General features: G+C 39.8%; 1 protein-coding gene across 5 annotated transcripts in view; it reads right to left on the bottom strand.

Annotated features, from left to right (window-relative positions):
• Positions 1-20,939, bottom strand: part of LOC134213299 (uncharacterized) — a 139,397-nt gene that overhangs the window by 95,813 nt on the left and 22,645 nt on the right. For 3 of the 5 annotated variants that reach the window (XM_062692241.1, XM_062692243.1, XM_062692244.1), the window contains exons 1-2: positions 11,083-11,143; positions 8,841-8,917 (exon numbers count right to left, since the gene is read on the bottom strand). In XM_062692241.1, coding sequence (XP_062548225.1) covers positions 8,841-8,861 — 21 coding nt within the window. In that variant the 5' untranslated portion in view covers positions 8,862-8,917; positions 11,083-11,143. Of the gene's footprint in view, positions 1-8,840; positions 8,918-11,082; positions 11,173-20,939 lie in introns of those variants that run through there. The other 2 variants (XM_062692245.1, XM_062692246.1) reach the window with 1 other exon arrangement.

Genomic DNA, 20,939 nt, shown 5'->3' with positions numbered 1-20,939 from the left:
CAACATGAAAGAGCGGGAAAATCATCTCCTGGTACCGGAGACCGGTCACACGCGGCTCTCGCATAACTTCGTTTAGAAATAGGTAAACCAACCAATGACGTACATACATCGCAAGCACAGACATCAAAATCAAGCAACTTGCGGGTTTGAATGTAATCCTCAGTCTAGGAATGGGCGTTTTTCGGAAAAATATCGATACTGCTGAATCGATGTTATTACTGTCGAAATATCGATACCGAAAAATATTGGCGTTGAAACATCACTAAATTAATGATTTCGTGTGTGTTACTTCTACGTGAAGTTAAACGATTTACAATGATATGGAAATGCTAATATCATCTTCCAAACTTGGACGTACATGTTCATGATAGCATTAGAGGCGAAAGTATAGAATTGATAGTTCCGTTAGGATACGGCAGGCATGAAGAATGTTTTTATAGAAGTCGATTTGAAAGCGAGCAGAGGGCAATATTTGTGATGGCATATATCGCACGACCTTCCTTCTGCCAAGCTCCCGTATGAAGGGGGAGGGAAGAATATCAGTGTGGAAGCTGATATATCTCCACTGGCAAAAGGAAGGTGGTTTGACTTGCTCATATGCCATCGCGTGCGGAAGGATTTGCTATCGACGAGTACTGTCTCCAAATTTCTAATATGACATCAGCATTTAGTCGAATAGGATTTTTATTGCACAGTTCTGTTTTCTCATTGCGTCCGTCTCGTCGCAACCAACTTGGCTGCCTCGGAGAGAACAAAGCAGAGAAAGGCACTGCTGCTGTACCGTCGACCAATAACAGCTGAATTGATGGATGCCCCCACCGAGGGAAGTACACTAAATTAATGATTTCGTGTGTGTTACTTCTACGTGAAGTTAAACGATTTACAATGATATGGAAATGCTAATATCATCTTCCAAACTTGGACGTACATGTTCATGATAGCATTAGAGGCGAAAGTATAGAATTTATAGTTCCGTTAGGATACGGCAGGCATGAAGAATGTTTTTATAGAAGTCGATTTGAAAGCGAGCGGAGGGCAATATTTGTGATGGCATATATCGCACGACCTTCCTTCTGCCAAGCTCCCGTATGAAGGGGGAGGGAAGAATATCAGTGTGGAAGCTGATATATCTCCACTGGCAAAAGGAAGGTGGTTTGACTTGCTCATATGCCATCGCGTGCTGCCCGGGTGGCAGCCAATCAACGCAAGGATGTGCAAGCTGAGGATTAAAGGCCGTTTCTTCAACTATAGCATCATCAACGTGCACTGCCCACACGAAGGGAGACCCGACGACGAGAAAGAAGCGTTCTACGCACAGCTGGAGCAGACATACGATGGATGCCCACTGCGGGACGTTAAAATCGTCATCGGTGACATGAACGCACAGGTAGGAAGGGACCCAAGCAGCACAAATTGTTTCACTTCTGAAAATTTCACTGTGTTGAAACTATTCGGAAAGAAACAATCTTTGCGTATGTGCCATCAAATATAACTATCTTGCAAGCTAAAAAGCGCAAGAGGTGGAGCCTACGGAAACATCCTTCGATTACAGTAAAATTGCAATAAAGTTGCAAAATACTACAGCGGAAAAAAATAAAACTATAAAACTGGATTCGATTTATGGATCTTGTGATTGATAGTCCTTCACTCTACCACAGCACCATTCAACACTTCGAAGGGACTGCATGTTGACTCGCAATAAAAACTATACGATTATGAAGTTTTGTACTCAGGTTTCCTGTTACTTGATTGCACCATCACAGGAAAAAATGTGAGTTGTCAAAACGTTGAACGATGCTAAATTAAACATGAAGACACATTCAACTTATCTGCAACTCAATTTAAACAAACAATAAAATTTTGAAAGACGCTGATGTTACATGGTGATAAATATGTAACTTAATGATTTTGTTTCGTGTTTGCAACATGAAGTGCAGTATTATTTGTTTGTTTGTTTCCAAATGTCAAACACGTACTGCATTGCAATTTTAATGAAACATTGATCACAATTCGAACGTTTTTGACATCTTGATGCAACTATTTCGTGCTTTGATGTTTTTCCAACGCCTTTAATGAAACTGAATAGGAACAAGAAGCTTTTAGGAAGATGTTGCGTGTGCTACTTGGGGAGGAAATGTATAGACCGGTCATCGGACCGGATAGTCTGCACACCGTATCGAATGACAACGGCCAACGATGCATAAACTTCGCAGCCTCCCGCGGAATGGTAGTCCGAAGCACCTTCTTTCCCCGCAAAAATATCCACAAGGCCACATGGAAATCACCTAACCAAGAAACGGAAAACCAAATCGACCAAGTTCTAATCGACGGTAAATTCTTCTCCGACATCACGAACGTCCGCACTTACCGCAGTGCGAATATTGAATCCGACCACTACCTCGTTGCAGTATGCCTGCGCTCAAAACTCTCGACGGTGTACAACACGCGTCGAAGTCGGACGCCGCGGCTTAATATCGGGCGGCTACGAGACGGTAGACTAGCCCAAGAATACGCGCAGCAGCTGGAAGTGGCACTCCCAACGGAAGAGCAGCTAGGCGCAGCGTCTCTTGAAGATGGCTGGAGAGATATTCGATCCGCCATTGGTAGCACCGCAACCGCTGCACTTGGCACGGTGCCCCCGGATCAGAGAAACGACTGGTATGACGGCGAATGTGAGCAGTTAGTGGAAGAGAAGAATGCAGCATGGGCGAGATTGCTGCAACACCGCACGAGGGCGAACGAGGCACGATATAAACAGGCGCGGAACAGACAAAACTCGATTTTCCGGAGGAAAAGCGCCAGCAGGAAGATCGAGACCGTGAAGAAACGGAGCAACTGTACCGCGCTAATAACACACGAAAGTTCTATGAGAAGTTAAACCGTTCACGTAAGGGCCACGTGCCACAGCCTGATATGTGTAAGGACATAAACGGGAACCTTCTTACGAACGAGCGTGAGGTGATCCAAAGGTGGCGGCAGCACTACGAAGAACACCTGAATGGCGATGTGGCAGACGAAGATGGCGGTATGGTGATGGACCTGGGAGAACGCGCGCAGGACATAATCTTCCCGGCTCCGGATCTCCAGGAAATCCAGGAGGAGATTGGCCGGTTGAAGAACAACAAAGCCCCTGGGGTTGACCAACTACCAGGAGAGCTATTTAAACACGGTGGTGAGGCACTGGCTAGAGCGCTGCACTGGGTCATTACCAAGATTTGGGAGGAGGAAGTTTTGCCGCAGGAGTGGATGGAAGGTGTCGTGTGTCCCATCTACAAAAAGGGCGATAAGCTGGATTGTAGCAATTACCGCGCAATCACATTGCTGAACGCCGCCTACAAGGTACTCTCCCAAATTTTATGCCGTCGACTAGCACCAACTGCAAGGGAGTTCGTGGGGCAGTACCAGGCGGGTTTTATGGGCGAACGCTCCACCACGGACCAGGTGTTCGCCATTCGCCAAGTACTGCAGAAATGCCGCGAATACAACGTGCCCACACATCATCTATTCATCGACTTCAAAGCCGCATATGATACAATCGATCGGGACCAGCTATGGCAGCTAATGCACGAACACGGTTTTCCGGATAAACTGATACGGTTGATCAAGGCGACGATGGATCGGGTGATGTGCGTAGTTCGAGTTTCAGGGCATTCTCGAGTCCCTTCGAAACCCGCAGAGGATTACGGCAAGGTGATGGTCTTTCGTGTTTGCTATTCAACATCGCTTTGGAAGGGGTAATACGAAGAGCAGGGATTAACACGAGTGGTACAATTTTCAATAAGTCCGTCCAGCTATTTGGTTTCGCCGACGACATAGATATTATGGCACGTAACTTTGAGAAGATGGAGGAAGCCTACATCAGACTGAAGAGGGAAGCTAAGCGGATCGGACTAGTCATCAACACGTCGAAGACGAAGTACATGATAGGAAGAGGTTCAAGAGAAGACAATGTGAGACACCCACCGCGAGTTTGCATCGGTGGTGACGAAATCGAGGTGGTAGAAGAATTTGTGTACTTGGGCTCACTGGTGACTGCCGAAAATGACACCAGCAGAGAAATTCGGAGACGCATAGTGGCTAGAAATCGTACGTACTTTGGACTCCGCAAGACGCTCCGATCGAATAGAGTTCGCCGCCGTACCAAACTGACAATCTACAAAACGCTCATTAGACCGGTAGTCCTCTACGGACACGAGACCTGGACGATGCTCGTGGAGGACCAACGCGCACTTGGAGTTTTCGAAAGGAAAGTGCTGCGTACCATCTATGGTGGGGTGCAGATGGCGGACGGTACGTGGAGGAGGCGAATGAACCACGAATTGTATCAGCTGTTGGGAGAACCATCCATCGTTCACACCGCGAAAATCGGACGACTGCGATGGGCCGGGCACGTAGCCAGAATGTCGGACAGTAACCCGGTGAAAATGGTTCTCGACAACGATCCGACGGGCACAAGAAGGCGAGGTGCGCAGCGGGCAAGGTGGATCGATCAGGTGGAAGATGACTTGCGGACCCTCCGTAGACTGCGTGGTTGGCGACGTGTAGCCATGGACCGAGCCGAATGGAGGAGACTCTTATATACCGCACAGGCCACTTCGGCCTTAGTCTGAATAAATAAATAAAATAATCGTGGGTTTGAAAAGCCTCATTCCGGGCAAACGTCTTTTTCTAAAGAAGGAAAAACATCCATCGATGCCATATTCCGGGCAAACGCATATTTTTAAAGAAGGGATCACACCCACCATTGCCTTATTCCGGGCAAATGCCTATTTTTAAAGAAGCAATCACATCCACCATTCAGAAGGAAACACATTAATCATTGCTTTTCACTGGGCATACCATTATTCCGATGAAGGGTAACAATTATAATTGTTTTATACCCAGCAAATGCTTGCTTTCTATGCAAGATTTTTCTGATGCTGTTCTTAATTATCTCAAACGTCCTTCATGTCGAATGACCTTAGCCCAAATAGTGTTATGTTAATGTCCTGCTTAAAATGACTCATATCCACTAAAATCGTTTCCTTAGGACAGACAATATTTGATACAAATTTGATTCGAATCGGTTCTGAGGCTCAAGATTTACATTGAGTTGATCGATTGCTTAACAATACCCCTCCCCCCATACCCTCCCTCTTTTGTAAAGAGCATCCCTAACCTCCTATCGTCGTCTCCTTATGATGAAGAATTTGTGTTCCGAATTTGTTTGAAATCGGCCAAGGGGCTCAGAAGTTACACTGAGTTGATCAATAAGTAAGCAATACCCCTTCTACCAACACCCTTCCCTTTTTCCAAAGAGCATGCTCATCCTTTCTATCGTCCCTTCCTTAAGATAAAGAATTTGTGTTCCAAATTTGGTTGAAATCGGCCAAGGGGTTCAGAATTTACACTGAGTTGATCAATAAGTAAGCAATACCCCTCCTACCAACACCCCCCCCCCCTTTCCAAAGAGCATGCTCAACCCTCCTATCGTCCCTTCCTTAAGATAAAGAATTTGTGTTCCAAATTTGGTTGAAATCGGCCAAGGGGCTCAGAAGTTACACTGAGTTGATCAATAAGTAAGCAATACCCCTCCTACCAACACCCTCCCCCTTTTCCAAAGAGCATGCTCATCCCCCTATAGTACCTTCCTTAAGATAAAGAATTTGTGTTCCAAATTTGGTTGAAATCGGCCAAGGGGTTCAGAATTTACACTGAGTTGATCAATAACTAAGCAATACCCCTCCCCCCACACCCTCCCCTTTTCCAAAGAGCGTGCCTAACCCCCCTATCGTCGTCTCCTTAAGATAAAGAATGTGTGTTCCAAATTTGGTTAAAATCGGTAAATGGGTTCAGAAGTTATGCTGGAACATACATACAAACATACATACAAACATACAAACATTGAGTTTTATATATATAGATAGATAGATAGATAGATAGATAGATAGATAGAAGAAGAAGAAGATAGATAGATAGATAGATAGATAGATTCTTCATGCCTGCCGTATCCTAACGGAACTATCAATTCTATACTTTCGCCTCTAATGCTATCATGAACATGTACGTCCAAGTTTGGAAGATGATATTAGCATTTCCATATCGTTGAAACATCGATATTCCGATATATCGATACGTCCGAAAAATTAAAAACACGAGAAAAAAAAAGATGGAGCTTTAGAATTTCAGATTTTTAGATCATTGAATCACACATCAAAGTTTAGCTGTTTTTAACAGATTGTGCCTAATGTGCTATATTTTTACTTTTGATATATTACGGATAATGTCTTGGAATTTGAAAAAATCGAAATCCGATATCAGCTATAAAAAATCGATACGGTCAAATATCGAACATAAAAAAATCGATACAAAATATCGATTAATCGGAGCGAAAATATCGATTCCCGATATATCGCATCGGTATCGCCCATTCCTACCTCAGTCCCAACAAGATTTCACGCAGAGCGGATGCATCGGAGCGGACACAGCAACATGGAGAAGCTGGTGGCATTTTCAACGGATAACTAACGCATTGGTGGTGGTCGTCGGCGTGGTTGCTGCAGATCACTCAGCCTCAACGAACCAGTGTTTTATGTGAAGAAAGGGTTGATTACAAAAATGGCGTCTGTTGCGATCCCGCGCCTGAAAATTTATTCCAAATGGTGGCATATTAGCGAAAAGACATTGAGTGGCTTACTCTGATTACAAAAAAATCGTATTCTCGGAAATGTCAGAGCACGCAAGGCAAATGATTTTTGTCATATTATGTTCGGGTTCTGATAAAGGTTTGTTGCGAGGTGCGTTTGTCAGTAATAAACTCTGTTGATGACAAAGGGTATATTTATTCCCTGATCAAGTGTCAACAATTATTCAGGGTGGCCCACAAGCGGGGTCAGCTCACAACCGGCGACATTCCCCTATCGTTCTTTTGACAACCATTTTATAATTGGTATAAACTGATCAACATAAATCATTCTGTATTCACGGAGGAAGCATGGAGCAGGAGTATAAGGGATGACCCTAACTGCCCATGTAACTAGTTCAATTCTGTTTCTATAACTTTTTCCTCTTTTGTTGATGTCATCATATTGTCGATAAAGTAATTTTGCAGCATTTCAAAAGTAAAACAACCATGAATATTGTAATCAAATGCATATTATTCGGCAACTCGGCCGTACGAAAATAATTTTTTGTTAAATATCTTGGCTGTGATATGAAATTTCCCACGAGTCCCTCTAAGACACGTGGATTCTTTTTCGCAAATTTCATATCAATTTGTCCATTTCGAAACATGTGCTGTGCATATGCACAGCCAAGGTATTTAACAAATGAATATTGTAGTTTTTTGATGTATTATTCGACAGTAACAGCTGGAAAGCATGGTTGAAACAAATATGTACAAGGGTCAAATTAACTTAACTACGCGATTACTTAGGGACAGGCCTCTCGGAATCCAAAACAAAAAGCACTTGCGTTTTCAAAGGAACTCCAGTTAAAACGGAAGCTACGCACAACTATCAATTTTATTAGTTCAGGTATGCTGCGACGCAGCAAAGCTAGAATAATAAAAATGAAAGTTGCGCGTTGCTTCCAAATTGAGTAAGGTGCCCTTGAAAACGCGAATGCTTTTTGTATAAGAGAGTATTCGCCTTATGACAAATCTATAGATGAATGTTCGTTTCTGTGCTTCCCAAAACTTTCAATTGTCATTTACTCATCATGACGAGCTGTGCCATGAAAACATCATTGCAGATCTATTTGTAATCCAATCTGACACTTTCATTCAGAATTTCTAATTTTTGGCAGATCTTATCTGTCGGGGTGAAAAGCAAATTACTGTTTCCCATTTTTTGTTATTCTGTTTTTATTATTAACCAACTTATTCTTATGATTTGATTAAACTGGTAATATTAAAACCTATTGTACTCTCGCTCCCATGATAACACCAAACTATTTTTTCCATAGTGAACTTTCAAGCAAATAGAAAGCAGAATCTCATTGTAGATGTAGGATGATGTGCACACAAGTGGCAACAAATGGAAATATGATAGATCTTGACATTCACACGTTCGGTAGCAACAGTATCGCATTAGCAAAAGCCAGTCAACGGAATAAATATACATAGCTGTTAGTATAAGACACCAGGCTGGTGTACTGCATCCATTTCCACACAACGCGCAAGGTCACATATTTTCCGTTGTTAGCGAAGTGAAGCACACTGGAAGCGGAAATCCAGATCACCGAACCCTTTCACTCGATTTTCCGAAGCCCTGAACAGCACTCACTTTGTCGCTTAGTTATCCATGCACTATACTCACTTTCAAGGCTGCCAGCGTGTACCACACAAAGTTTATTTGTTCTAATCCTCCCTTGTTTTCCGCATATCATGTAGATTTTCACATTAAGTCTTCATGCAAGGTAGGCGAGGTTATCAATATGCAGTATGCACACACTGTTAAGCTAAGACTATCTAGGGATGGATTTTGTAAAGTTATCTGCACGTACACTTCACGATAGGAAAGTATTCTAGGTGCTAAAAATAGAAACTAATCCACTAACGATGATGCTGCTTATAGTTAGTATATTATTGCGCGGAAAAACAAACACAATCTGGATGCAGCAAAGTACGTATGCCGATGACGACGAGGTGGACGGGAGGTAGGTACGTCGGTCGATAGCTACAGGGAAGGAGACATGCAAATCCGTGCCGTATCGGACCGACAATACCCACGATGCGACAGCCAGCGGTTCTGCAATGGTGAATAGTTTAACCACTGGTGCCACATAGTTTGAGCTATAGTGACAATGACAGCAGTTGTAACCGCATCAGCGCTTGGGATGGTGGAATCCTTTATATTTACCTGCATCTTTTTATCCAACATGAAATTACAGCCACGGCACCGAATATGATGACACCGAATGTACACCAGAGTGCACCCTGTGGAAGGAGAATGAAAATGAAGAGAATTTGAGTTTTACAATGCATGGGGAATGTTTGCAAACTGTTTTGGAAAATAACAAAAAAAAAATCTTGGAGCACGTATGTCAAGTGCTAAAATTATAATTTTGCTGCTTCTTTTCCACTAACTTCTCAAAGACACATAGGACCGGGCTACTGGTTAAAAAGGAATAAAAGTTATACCTACGACTCTGATTAAAGAAAAATAATAAAACACGATGAATGTTAGTATTATGATTGATGATTAATAATTAATATGAATATCGCTTAATAAATAAATGTAAATTCCTATGACTATTATCAACGATTAATGGCAATATTGAAAAAAATAATCACCGACACAACTTTCTTCATACGAGATATAAGAAAAAACATGTGTTTGCCGAAATTTCTGTCACAGTTGATGAAAATAGGAAAATAATTTGTCGAAAATCAGCTAACAAGCCTAATTTTTGCTGGAATATAAAATTTTTTATTCTGCTGGCACACGACTGTGCGGATTTTTGCCGAAGTGCAGAACTAAAACCTATGTTCGTAGTGTACAATGAAACTTGTCACATAAGATACATTCTCATGGAATGACGGGCATTAAAATGCTTTCAATTAATAACTGATGAGATGCTAATAGAATACTAAGTTGAAAAGCAGGCTCAGTTCCCGTTGGAATGTAGAGCCATAGAAGAAGAAGAAGAAGAAGAAGAAGAAGAAGAAGAAGAAGAAGAAGAAGAAGAAGAAGAAGAAGAAGAAGAAGAAGAAGTATTGAGCATATTATGACATTAATCTGTCAACAATTGTAATTGTACCATTCACTAGGAAAACGATATTTGATCTAAAAGGTCTTAAGTTTGGAGTACTAGAAATTCAGCTAGAGGTGAGCCAGCCAAGGGCTGAGAACCTCTTTAATAAAGACAATAATAATAATAAAAACTTAGCTTAGAGAACAGGATTTAAAAATGAACTGAAATGCTCATATTGAGCTGGTGCCTTCTGGATATTATCTAAAATATTTGGAAGAATGGATTAATTTGATCTATACTTCCATTATTCGTCCAAAACTAATACATGCTACTCTTGTATGGTGGCCAAAATCAAAAGAGGCTACTGCACAGAAGAATCTGACAAAATAGTAAAGGTTAGTGTCCATTAACGGGAGCGATGTACTATATAGGGAATTCTCATACAAATGGGCGGCCAAAAATCTTTTTTCAATAAAAACTGTTTCTATGCAACATATATTCTGTGAAGGAATATTTAAGGTGATACTGGACAATCATCAAATCGTTATTATGTTCTTTTTTTTGGAAAAGATGTTTAATTTTGATACACATAGTTAAGTTTGCCACTTTAGGGTGTTTTTATGAGATATTGCGAAAAAAGATTCGGCTGCCGGTGGGACTTGAACCCACACTATTCCATTTAGTACACGGACGTATTACCAATTATACAACAACTGCCCTTGCGAGAAGTTGTTCCATAACCAGCTAATAACGATGAGATATCAATCAATTCAGTAATCAGTAAGTATACTACAAAAGTTCAATTCAATGGACGCAGTGGTTCTACGGCCGACAAAAAAGCAGTTTTTTTACAAATGTAAACTCAATATGTATTAGGTCGACCGATTTGTCCTCTTGTGTGTTGCTTGATTGATTTGTCTATGCCTACCAGTTTCTTAGCTCGGTAGGATGGCTTTCCACTGTTTACCAGTAAACAGAAGAGTACATCAATTTATTTCTCCCTGGTGGGCTTTTCTGTTAGATGAATTGCTGCCCTTGCTACAATCTGCGACCGGTTAACAAAAATCGTCTTTTTTGCTCGTTTTGATTAGGTATGGAAGCAATGGCTGTGACTGCATGGATGCCAACAAACTAATGCCAGTAGTAATAAATCTCACTAATTGTGACAAATAAGAATTGATGATGTCGGAGGTCATCAGGCCTATATATTTAGTGCGAGTCATTTTGGTGGTTGGTTTTGGTCCTTTTCTTCGAAAGGAATTTTCGCTATGTGTCACCAGTAAAGATTCGGGGTCGTTATGATAGGTTGGTGGTTGGTATCATGTCTGGGGTATATAAGAAAGGTCGTGCTTGGAATAATACTGAGATGCATAAATCAGAACTAGCGACAGTGATATAGATACTTACAATCCAGAAGTGGGGTGACGAGGCGTTGCTGCTATTGTGGTGCAAATCAACTTTCATTTCCTTTCAACAAGCGCGCAAAGTCACGGTGACCTGCAAAGAAAGAAAGAAAATTATATTATTATTACAATGAACTTACTCATGACTTATGAACATAAATGTACATAACGCAGTTAAACAAATTGATACATTCATATTTTTTATTTAGGTGTAATTTGACCTAATTCGTCATTCATAATTTTTGTTACACATAAAGCCGAAATAAACATAACTTTTACCAATTTTTTGTCCTGCTGAAGTTTTGATTTTATTATTCTAGTTGGGAATTGAGAATTTTATATAGATATCACTATTAGTGGGTTTGAATTCATTATTTACATTCGATACATTTTTCCATTGTTTTGCTTGATGTTAATTTAAGCAAATATACTCTATTATTATGCAAGATGGTGTGATTTTGCTGTCCGTTGCCTGATATATGGAGATTCTCGAAGTGACTATATTGTTAATCTAAAGCCTGTCCACGTTAAATTTCGGACACCCATCGTATAGAACGATTTTTGAAAAAAATTACAAACCACTGAGACGATCAATTTATATGACAGCTGAATCTGTTTGCTTTATGTGCTGCTTTCAGCATGTTTTAAAGACGCCAAAATTGATTAAATGACGACAGATCGATTGGACATTAACTAAGTGTCCGAAATTAAACGTGGACAGGCTTTACTATATTTGATTCAACACTCCTGTATTTGGTTTTCTAAATTTTTGGTTTGAAGAACATCCCCAAAAATATTTACTGTCAGCTAGTAACTAAGTAGACATAGTAGAATACCACAAAAAATCTAAAACTATCCCCCACCTCCTAACATAACTTCAACATTTTTTTTTACAGAAATGCGACTGTGAGCAGAATGAGTACTAACTCACGACAGTAATTCCTCCATAGCGCACAATTAGGAACGTCTAATGTGAGCTATTCAAGCTACGTACAAAGCACAGCAACATGTGGCTGGCGTTCAACAGAATAATAGGTCGGTTTATTATATGTACCTATACGAATCTTGAACAATACACCCTAGTAGAAAAATATCACTAATAGACATTTAATTGCCAGATCCTAACATAAAAAACTGTTTGGATCAGTTGAAGGCAGCCCCGTAATCCAAGAAATGTTAAATTGAACTCAGAGACATGTATTATTTCCACATCAAATTAGATTGTGATTTGTACGGTCGTATTTAGAGTCGTTGCTGCCGTAGATGCGGTACGGGAAGCGGTCGTTGTTCGGAAAAATGATTTATATTTAGACAGACCATAAATTGGCGCTCAATTTCGTCTGCTTCATTAGACAGTTCACAGTGTAGCAAAGTGAACACTAAATAAATATACAACATTTACTGGGCTGGAGCAGCGATGACGTCTATCGAGTGACGGAGAAAGTTAGTCCTATATTTCGTTCAGCGTAAAAGCTATTGTTTTTCTCCCATTATTAAAATTCAGTTTTACAGCTTTATATGTAGGCTGCGTACATTTTGTCCTGGGAGTAAAAAGTCAGCTTATTCACATTGTAGCTAGGTGTAGCAAACAAGAAAAATCTTAATCAAGATGGTGCAGCAGGTTAAATTAGCATTTAAATTGCCACTTTGGGGGTACCTCAGTATGGTTTCATACTCACTCGCGGTGAGCTGTTGATTTCGGAAGGGAAAAACGGTGAAAGTGGTTCTGAACGAATGCAGCAAAAAGAATGCAGGCACATGTTCCGGGAAAATTGCTGAGAAAATGTAAAAAAAATGAGACACCACTAACAGGTAGGCTCGATAGAAAGCTTTTCACTAGCACAATTAGAATCGCGTTATTTTGAGACGGTTACCTAAATCTCCTATTTATTATGTAAGACTGCTGCCTCGGTTAAGTCGTTGTAAAATATACTTTATGCGTTATAGCAGTATCTAAAAAGTATCACTGTTGAATAATGTTGAGAAAAAAGGATATTAAAAAGCATAGGGAAACATGCGCTATTATTCTTTCATCTAGGAGTGGCGTCATATTAGTGATGAGATTCGCAACTACAAAACGAGACCATGCTGACGATGGGTACGTTGTATTCCCGTTCCGATTTAGAAAACATTCTGGTTAGAAAGTTTCAAGATTTCTCGGTATCATCGTGTTAACCACATGATACAAGATATTTTTGTTGAGGAAAGCAGTCCAATATGTACCCTTGAGATTTTCGATGTTTCCACCCATATAAACAAAAATACCGAACTATTTCAATGTGCGGAAGCAAAATTTACAAAACTAGCTACAAGCTATATTTCACAGAGATCTCCTATACAAAACAACATGTTTTTTTTACTTTCAAACGCATTTAAAATATGTTTCAAAATGGGCCTGGTTCAAAATTCCTGAATGGTGGTGTAAAATGACTCAATTAAATGTGAAATAATGGTGAACGCATGATTGTTTGTTTATCTTAACGGATTAAACAAGAATCTTACTGATGAGGTGAAAAAATAGTAAATCGTTGAATCTTGAGCTTGAGCTTGAGCTTGATTGACTGCTCGTAGTTGCTACTCCATTATGACCAGATCAGCTGTTCTTGCACAGGGAACCAACAGATGTTTGCTTGGGACTAGCATACATCTTCAATGTACAAGTACTGGTGATCCCATTTGTTAGGTCATACTGGCGCCTGCCACGTCAGAATGCAAGTTAATGTAGGGAAGGGGAGGAAATGATGATGCAATCACTCGCCCGTTGCAAGCCGAATATACCTCTGCACTTGCCACGAGGTCATGCGGAATTTGTTGGAATTTCTGGGTTAGGTTGGAGAGGCAGAGGTCCGTCTTGGTTAACGAGCTGCCAATGTGATAGATAGGAGAAGGTAACTGATGGAATTTCTAATTGGATGTAGGAAACGAGCTCTATAGTCCATTTCCAATTCTAGCAGATTACTGTTACAATACTCAAGTTGAAGGTATAGGAATAAAAATGGAAACGGTATGAAAGTCCATTTCCAGTTCTAGATATTGCTAGAACATGAGAAATATAGAGAAAGATACAAAGTAGGAGAATGGAACGGACCTGGGATTGAACCCACGACCTCCTGCGTATGAGGCAGAAGCAGTAGCCATATGACTACCAAGCCCGCTTAGTGGTGAAAAAATAGTAAATCGTTGAATCTAAGTAAAAATGAAAAGAATTTGCACATTTTTTCATTGCAGCTCAATAAAAAAAAATACTAATATTGAATTGTAATGGTAATATTCGTTCATAAATATCTTACAAACGGTTATTATGAGTCTCAAGAAAAACACAACTATCGCGGCTTCCTGCTAGTTGCCTCTTAGGTAATCGCAATAGCACTAATTACAACAGAGTCAATTCAAATTTTTCCTATTGTATGTGCTTGTCATGGGACACACTCTCCTTGTACTAAGTGACTCCAGTTGTTTTTCTCCAATACAATCGAACGCAGCTTTGTGGTTTTGTTTTCAGCGGAAAAAATCTCCCTATCTTTAAACTCGGTGGTTTTCTTGATGTGTACCTTTGCAGTCGAGCCTGCGAGAGTAAGGCTGGCGCGGTATTTTAAAAAAAGATAAGTGCGACAATATATGAGTGATTTTATGAGTTATGCCATTTTGCTCCGTGGGTGCGTTTTGCATTATTCTCCCTTTCTTATAATTCAGAAAATTAAGCTATTTCGACCATCTGATATTTGTATAACCCCATTTAGGCGAACTCAATCTCCCAGAAGGCAGGGTAGGTTGGGATATTAAAAAACATCATATAAGCATACGATATGGAGACGCATGGTGTATTGGTTCATCAACTGCTTGTGCCTCTGTTTTAGAATTAACTTTTTCTGCAAACTCTATCAAATCTGTTAATTCAATAACTATTTAAGTAGATATGTGGAGAAATTCGTGTTTTTGGTTAACACGATGAACACTGCGATCAATAAATCAAAAGGATAGAATGGCTGATTTTTGGGTGCCTTTTTTCGATCCTCACAATTATTTCTCGGTTAATTCATCCATCTCAACTAGTTTCATCTGGCTCACTAACTCATTATTGGTTATTCTACGCCTTTGCTTTGCAGGCTAATTGGACACCCTCATATCTCATCATCGGACATCACCGTCACTGATAGATCACCGGCATAGATCAAAACATAATAACACAGGATTTTGTTTTTACACGATTTTTTTACGCTCGTATTTTTGTTCGTGTGACTTCAATTTGCCATCAAAATCTTTGCAACATGTTTCAAAAAACCCTAAATAATTCAAAGAAAAATCACATGGTAATGAATATGCGTTAAGCATTTAGGATGGGTGAAAAATTGAAAAAGTGTAAATCGTGTAAAAACAAAATCCAGTGTATTACAATTTTTGTGATTTGGAAAACATCATTTTAAAATGGAAAGCTAGAAATTGCACTTTATTTTTTTCCCTATGCGTCCAATTTGGGAATCTCGAGCTCGTTCAGTAGCCGCTAGGTTTAGAAAGCCGACGAAGGTCCTTCGTAGCTTAGTTGGTTATAAAGCACCAGTCTAGCGTTCTGTAGGGTCATGGGTTTGAGTCCCATCGAAGGGAAAGTGGTTACCTCCAATACATTTTCCAAATCAATATCTTCCACATAACGTACATATTCACATATGAGTTTTCATAACAATTTCTTAATATTAGAATTTTTAACTGTATAATGTTAATGATACAATATCATTTATTAGGGTAAAATGCTCAATAGTGGACCCCCTAGTAGCGAAATTTTGCTCTTCCTGTCATAAGGAGTAGACATTTTCAACATATTTATTCTGCTTGATATCTAACAACAAGCTCTGCATCCCCTCTTCACTATACATACATGAAACACCCAAATACACGACGTTATTCATTGAATTTAACATTTTAAAGTCTAACTGAATTCGCCCTATAGTAGACCCCCTGGGGGTCCATAATAGGAAATTGCTTCCCTATAGTCGACACTTCATTTGATTTTCATGTCCCGTTTCGGGACGTTCTTCTTCCCTATTATGGACCCCGCAAAATATTCCTATAATGGACACTCTGGTGTTTATTTTTTATAGAATTGTAAAAAAATCATCTAATTTTACTTTCCCTAGCATTTCCAATGCATGTAATCAAATCATAGAACTGTAAGGTAGGCTCTCCCGATAGAATTTCATAGCAACATGTTAACATTGTGCTGTAATAATGCAAAAATAGCTGGAGGGTCCAGTATTGGTTGGGGGTCCACTATTGGGCACTTTACCCTACGACTCTGAAATAGATATGTGTGCTTAATAGATTACATATAAAGAAGTTTGTAAAAGCAAATCGCGTAGCACAAAAACTGTGTGAAAAAAATGTGTACGTACAATGTATAAATGTAAAATAAGCGGCAGCCTAGCGAGGGACTTGACGTAACCACAGTGAACTTTGTTGAACTTTTATGAAAAAAAAACTTGATACCAATAATCATCACTGATAATCAGCTGAGGAAATGCAATGATGCACAAACTCTGAATCAAAGGGTGTGCTATTAAAATTATCTAAAATGAATATTTTTGGAGCCAATGAGGGAGTCTAAAACAAGCGACGGGACTTTGATACTGTCGGAAAATATTAACTACTAGTTTTTATTAAAGCATAAAGAACCGCACGTAAAGATTGTTAAAAATTGAAAACATTTTAATAGCACTATTCTGCCGCTAACCGCAAGTCGAGCACTCCATATACATATGTGCTCGACTTGCGGTTAGCGGCAGTATTCATCTTGATTAATAATTAGTGATTGAACGAAAAATTCTTGTTAATTTAGATTAAGTAAATGCAGAAATGAGATGCTTGCAACAGAACATATAATAGGAACACCTTACCTCAATATGTTGCATTATATCAAAACTTTAAGTAGTATCGATCTCACAAAGTTAATATTAGGGGAGGAGGTTCGGTTGTGGGCACCCTTTTGTGTTTGGCCCTGGTTGATCTTATGTCGACATTTGCATAGCAATCGAAAGCTAAACTTATAACCTTACTACTAGCAAAGAAATTAATATGATTTCATCGATTTAGAAAAAAATATCGACAATTTAGAAAATTTGACATTTTTTGACATTTTCATTTCGTGGTTCGATTGTGGGCACACTTGAAAACTTAGCTAAAAATAAAGAAACATGAATAAAAACCACCCACATTTAAAGACAAGGAATAGTTTATTCATTCTAAAAGCCAGGAGACGCTAAAAAAAACTCAAATCAATTCACCTAGCAGTGATGATGCCTCCCTCGGTGCATTAAGGAGGATGTTGAAAAAAAATCACATAAGAAAGGTCTAAATAGCACTTTAGGTAAATGGGTTTTAATTTTTCATTGATTTACGTTTTATTGGTATGCATCGCAGTCAAAAAAATCCTGATTAATCACCTTAACGATAATAGTGCCTTTCTCGTTCATTACAAAAAATAATATTTTGGTCATAAATTTTGATCCCATAGTCCGATTTGACCAATTTTCAATAGGAAACAATGGGAAAGGATGCCCTGTCGAATGCAACTTGTTGCAAGCAAATTGGTCAACGCTTTGTTCCAAAAAGTGTGTATAATGACTAGACATGCCCAAAGAACAAAAATATTAAATAAACTCATTATTTCGAACAATTATGTCAAACTAATTATAAAAACTGCCTTAAAACGTTATTAAAAATAAGTTAAGGGACAAGTAAAACGATATTGAATGATTTATCAATAAAATGAGGGTGCCCATAACCGAACCAATAAAGGTGCCCACAACCGAATTTCGCAGCCTTTTTGGAACGAGAAGAAAACAAAATTCGCGCTAAAATTTTGATGGCAATCGACATTGGGCCTCAAAATAGATTAAATTTACTGTGTAAATACGCATTAGAACTCACTTTTTGAATTAAATCCTTTAATTTATGACACTTTGAAAAAGGCCAAAAAAAACTTTCGTGTTGTTTTTCTTGTACGAAAAATTTTGTAACGTTTTACGTTTTTTACCGTTTTGAATTACGTAAATATTCGAAGCTTCAGACGTTTTTATTTTTTTAAGCAAAATCAAGTGTAAATAAATTTTTGAAGTTAATTTTTATTATTGTTATTGAGTTTAATGGTTTTTACGTGTCGTCTGTTTTAGTTGAATTTAATATTTGTAACTTTTGACGTTTTTTTCTTTTTAAGTAAAATAATGTTCAAATTCAAATTAAATTCGATACGTGTCAACGAGAAAGCAATTCGTCGACATGGTTTGTGTCTCGACTAAATGTTGTGATGTTTGAGTACTATGACGACAGCCATATTCAATATGGCAACGATACTTTGTAATGTTCTATGTAGTAAAGTTAGCTCGATGTCTCCGAAGGCGCGAACTCTATGTCGCCATTTGAAATTTAAATTGGCGCAATTGCTAAATAATGAGTTAATTGTTGTAGAAGGTTTCTTGTTCAAGAACAAACTCAAACTCGGTCATTTCGCTTCCATAACGGCTGGAATTTAGAAGTTTTGCGAGTTTTAAGAATTTCTATTACATATAGAGTTTGAGTAAAGTTCAGTTTGTCGAGGTTACTAAAGTTATTGGAGTGATTTTGTACGTAATTGTAATTAGTTTTTTGTTCGTTCTTTTGATTTCATTCTGTTGTCTGTGTAGCCGATTCTCGCAAATTTCAATTTTAAAAGTGTATTGTGCCTAAAAAGGTATTTTTTTTGTTGAGCCACTCGTTATCTCTTAAATGTTGATTAATGTTTCGCGTTGGACTTCCAGCGCGTGGCGCTATTTTTGGTACGGGCTGGAATTTTCGGAGTCAACAAAACGGGTTTGCGGCATTTCCGCCGTTTGATCGTTGAAGGAGTTTTTGTGGAGTCCGTGCGCTCATCAAGGCCCGCCCTTCGGGGTAGCGAAACGAAGTGTGGTGAAGTTTCGTAAGAATAGTGAAGCGAAAAGTGAACCGTCGATCGCCAATTAATCGACGGTGGTCCGAACCCTACGGACCGTTCAGAGAGCTCGGCGCGTGGAATACGTCGCCAATTGCGTACCACGGTGCCGGATTGGAACCGAAGGCAGGGGTTCATTTCATCACGGGCGGTCATAGCCGTAAAAAGCGAAGCCGTGCGGAGGTACGTTGGCCCTTGTCCGGAGGGGAAGATCAACCCGGGAAGCGCGACATCCGTCGACGCAGCTCTCTCGAGAAAATCGGAGGCCTTCCGTCCAGCCGCCACCCACTTCGCAACTTTAATTCGGCCATACTAGCACGGACTCATCAGCTGCGCGCCATCCTGCAGCTAGGCGATTCTTCTGTCGCCGCCATCGTCAAGGACAGCATCGCCGCCATCGCCACGAACAGGTTCGACGCCATCGTTCCGAACCGGTTCGCCGCCATCGCGCCGGCGAAACCCAGCAAGTCGACGAAGAAGAAAACCTGCGCAGGTATGTGACTAGTGTGTAGACATGGCCATGATCTAGATAAACGTTTCCATTTCCGTACCAACCCCAAATGTGTTCAACCCGAAACAAATAAATCCTACGAATGTTTGAGTAAGAAGATCGAGTAGTTCCGTTTTTAGTTCCCTTGGTTGAAGCAACCGCTGAAAGATCGCTCCGTTTGCTTTCTGTTCCGTTCCGTCATCTACTTCGGTTCTTCACCTCGCATAATTTCTGTCGGGATTTGTTGGCGGGTTTGAAGAGTTTGAGAGTTTGAGTAACGTAACTTGGGAGGTGGCCAAGTTGGGGAAAACACTTGGCGCAAAGCGTAATTTTAGGTTTCAGCCAGCGACCGTTCGAGTATCCCCTGAGGAGAGAAGTCGAGAAATAGTCGGGCAAAACAACTCGACCGGTGGTCTTCCGTATCCCGGAAGTGGCGCTTAAGCCACCGGTTATTAATAAACCTCGAGCTGAAGCTACGAACGGTTACAATTTATTTGTTTCTAGTTCAAAGTAGAGATGCCCATCCGGTTTGATATTGAGCACAAAACATCATGCTATTATAGCAAACAAATGACGGTTGTCAGAATGATAGCATCTCTTATCTGTCAAAAGATACATAGGGGTGCCCATAACCGAACGGTGCCCACAACCAAACCTCCTCCCCTACTGCCATAGCCATCGAACGGAATTTGCAAAACTTCGCATTGCAATGAGTGTTTCATATTTTGGCCATCTTCGTGTCTTCCAGGATATTTTGAGCAAGGTTTTGAGGCATCCTACAGTAATATGAACCTCTTGTACCTGAACATCTCTCGTCTCACTAAATTATGAACTTCACATGAAAATCACCATAGTTTTACAGCTAAGAACTGGAAGCAAATTTTGGAATGGAAGAATCCACCGAATCCTCAGCCAGAGCTTCACCAGCCAAGTAACAATTTCCATGCTTGTTGTTTTTTTTAATTCTTATAGGTGACAGCAGTCACCATAGCTAGTTGCTCAGTTTTATTGGCGATCTTATTGCTATCAATAAACCTCTAATAAATTCGCTGAAAAAGCTTTAAACGTCAAAAGCTGATTGATCTTATGAGTAGCTCTACGGTTATGACGAAGAACGTAATAAGTCCTATTTTCAATACTCTATCAAATCCAAAATTTTTGGTCGTAATGTGGTCCAAAGAATAACCACAATAAGAATATTTACATTGCAAAGAGTTTATAACGGTGTTTAACGAGAGCAACATTTCCCTGATTGAAAACTATGATGGCCATATTGAAAACGCAATTTCAAGTCGGTGAAATTTACCTCGGAAATTCATGATTAGACGGTGCTTTCTTCGCAAAAAATAACTTTTGGCTGTAGATTTCAATATTTGGGTGGAATTTTAATGGATTAAGTGAAGATTCACGATAT

This window comes from Armigeres subalbatus, chromosome 2 (genome assembly GCF_024139115.2).
Source record: "Armigeres subalbatus isolate Guangzhou_Male chromosome 2, GZ_Asu_2, whole genome shotgun sequence".
NCBI classification, from domain to species: domain Eukaryota; kingdom Metazoa; phylum Arthropoda; class Insecta; order Diptera; family Culicidae; genus Armigeres; species Armigeres subalbatus.
The sequence above is the reverse complement of the archived record's forward strand: the minus strand, read 5'-3'. Positions and strand labels throughout refer to the sequence as shown.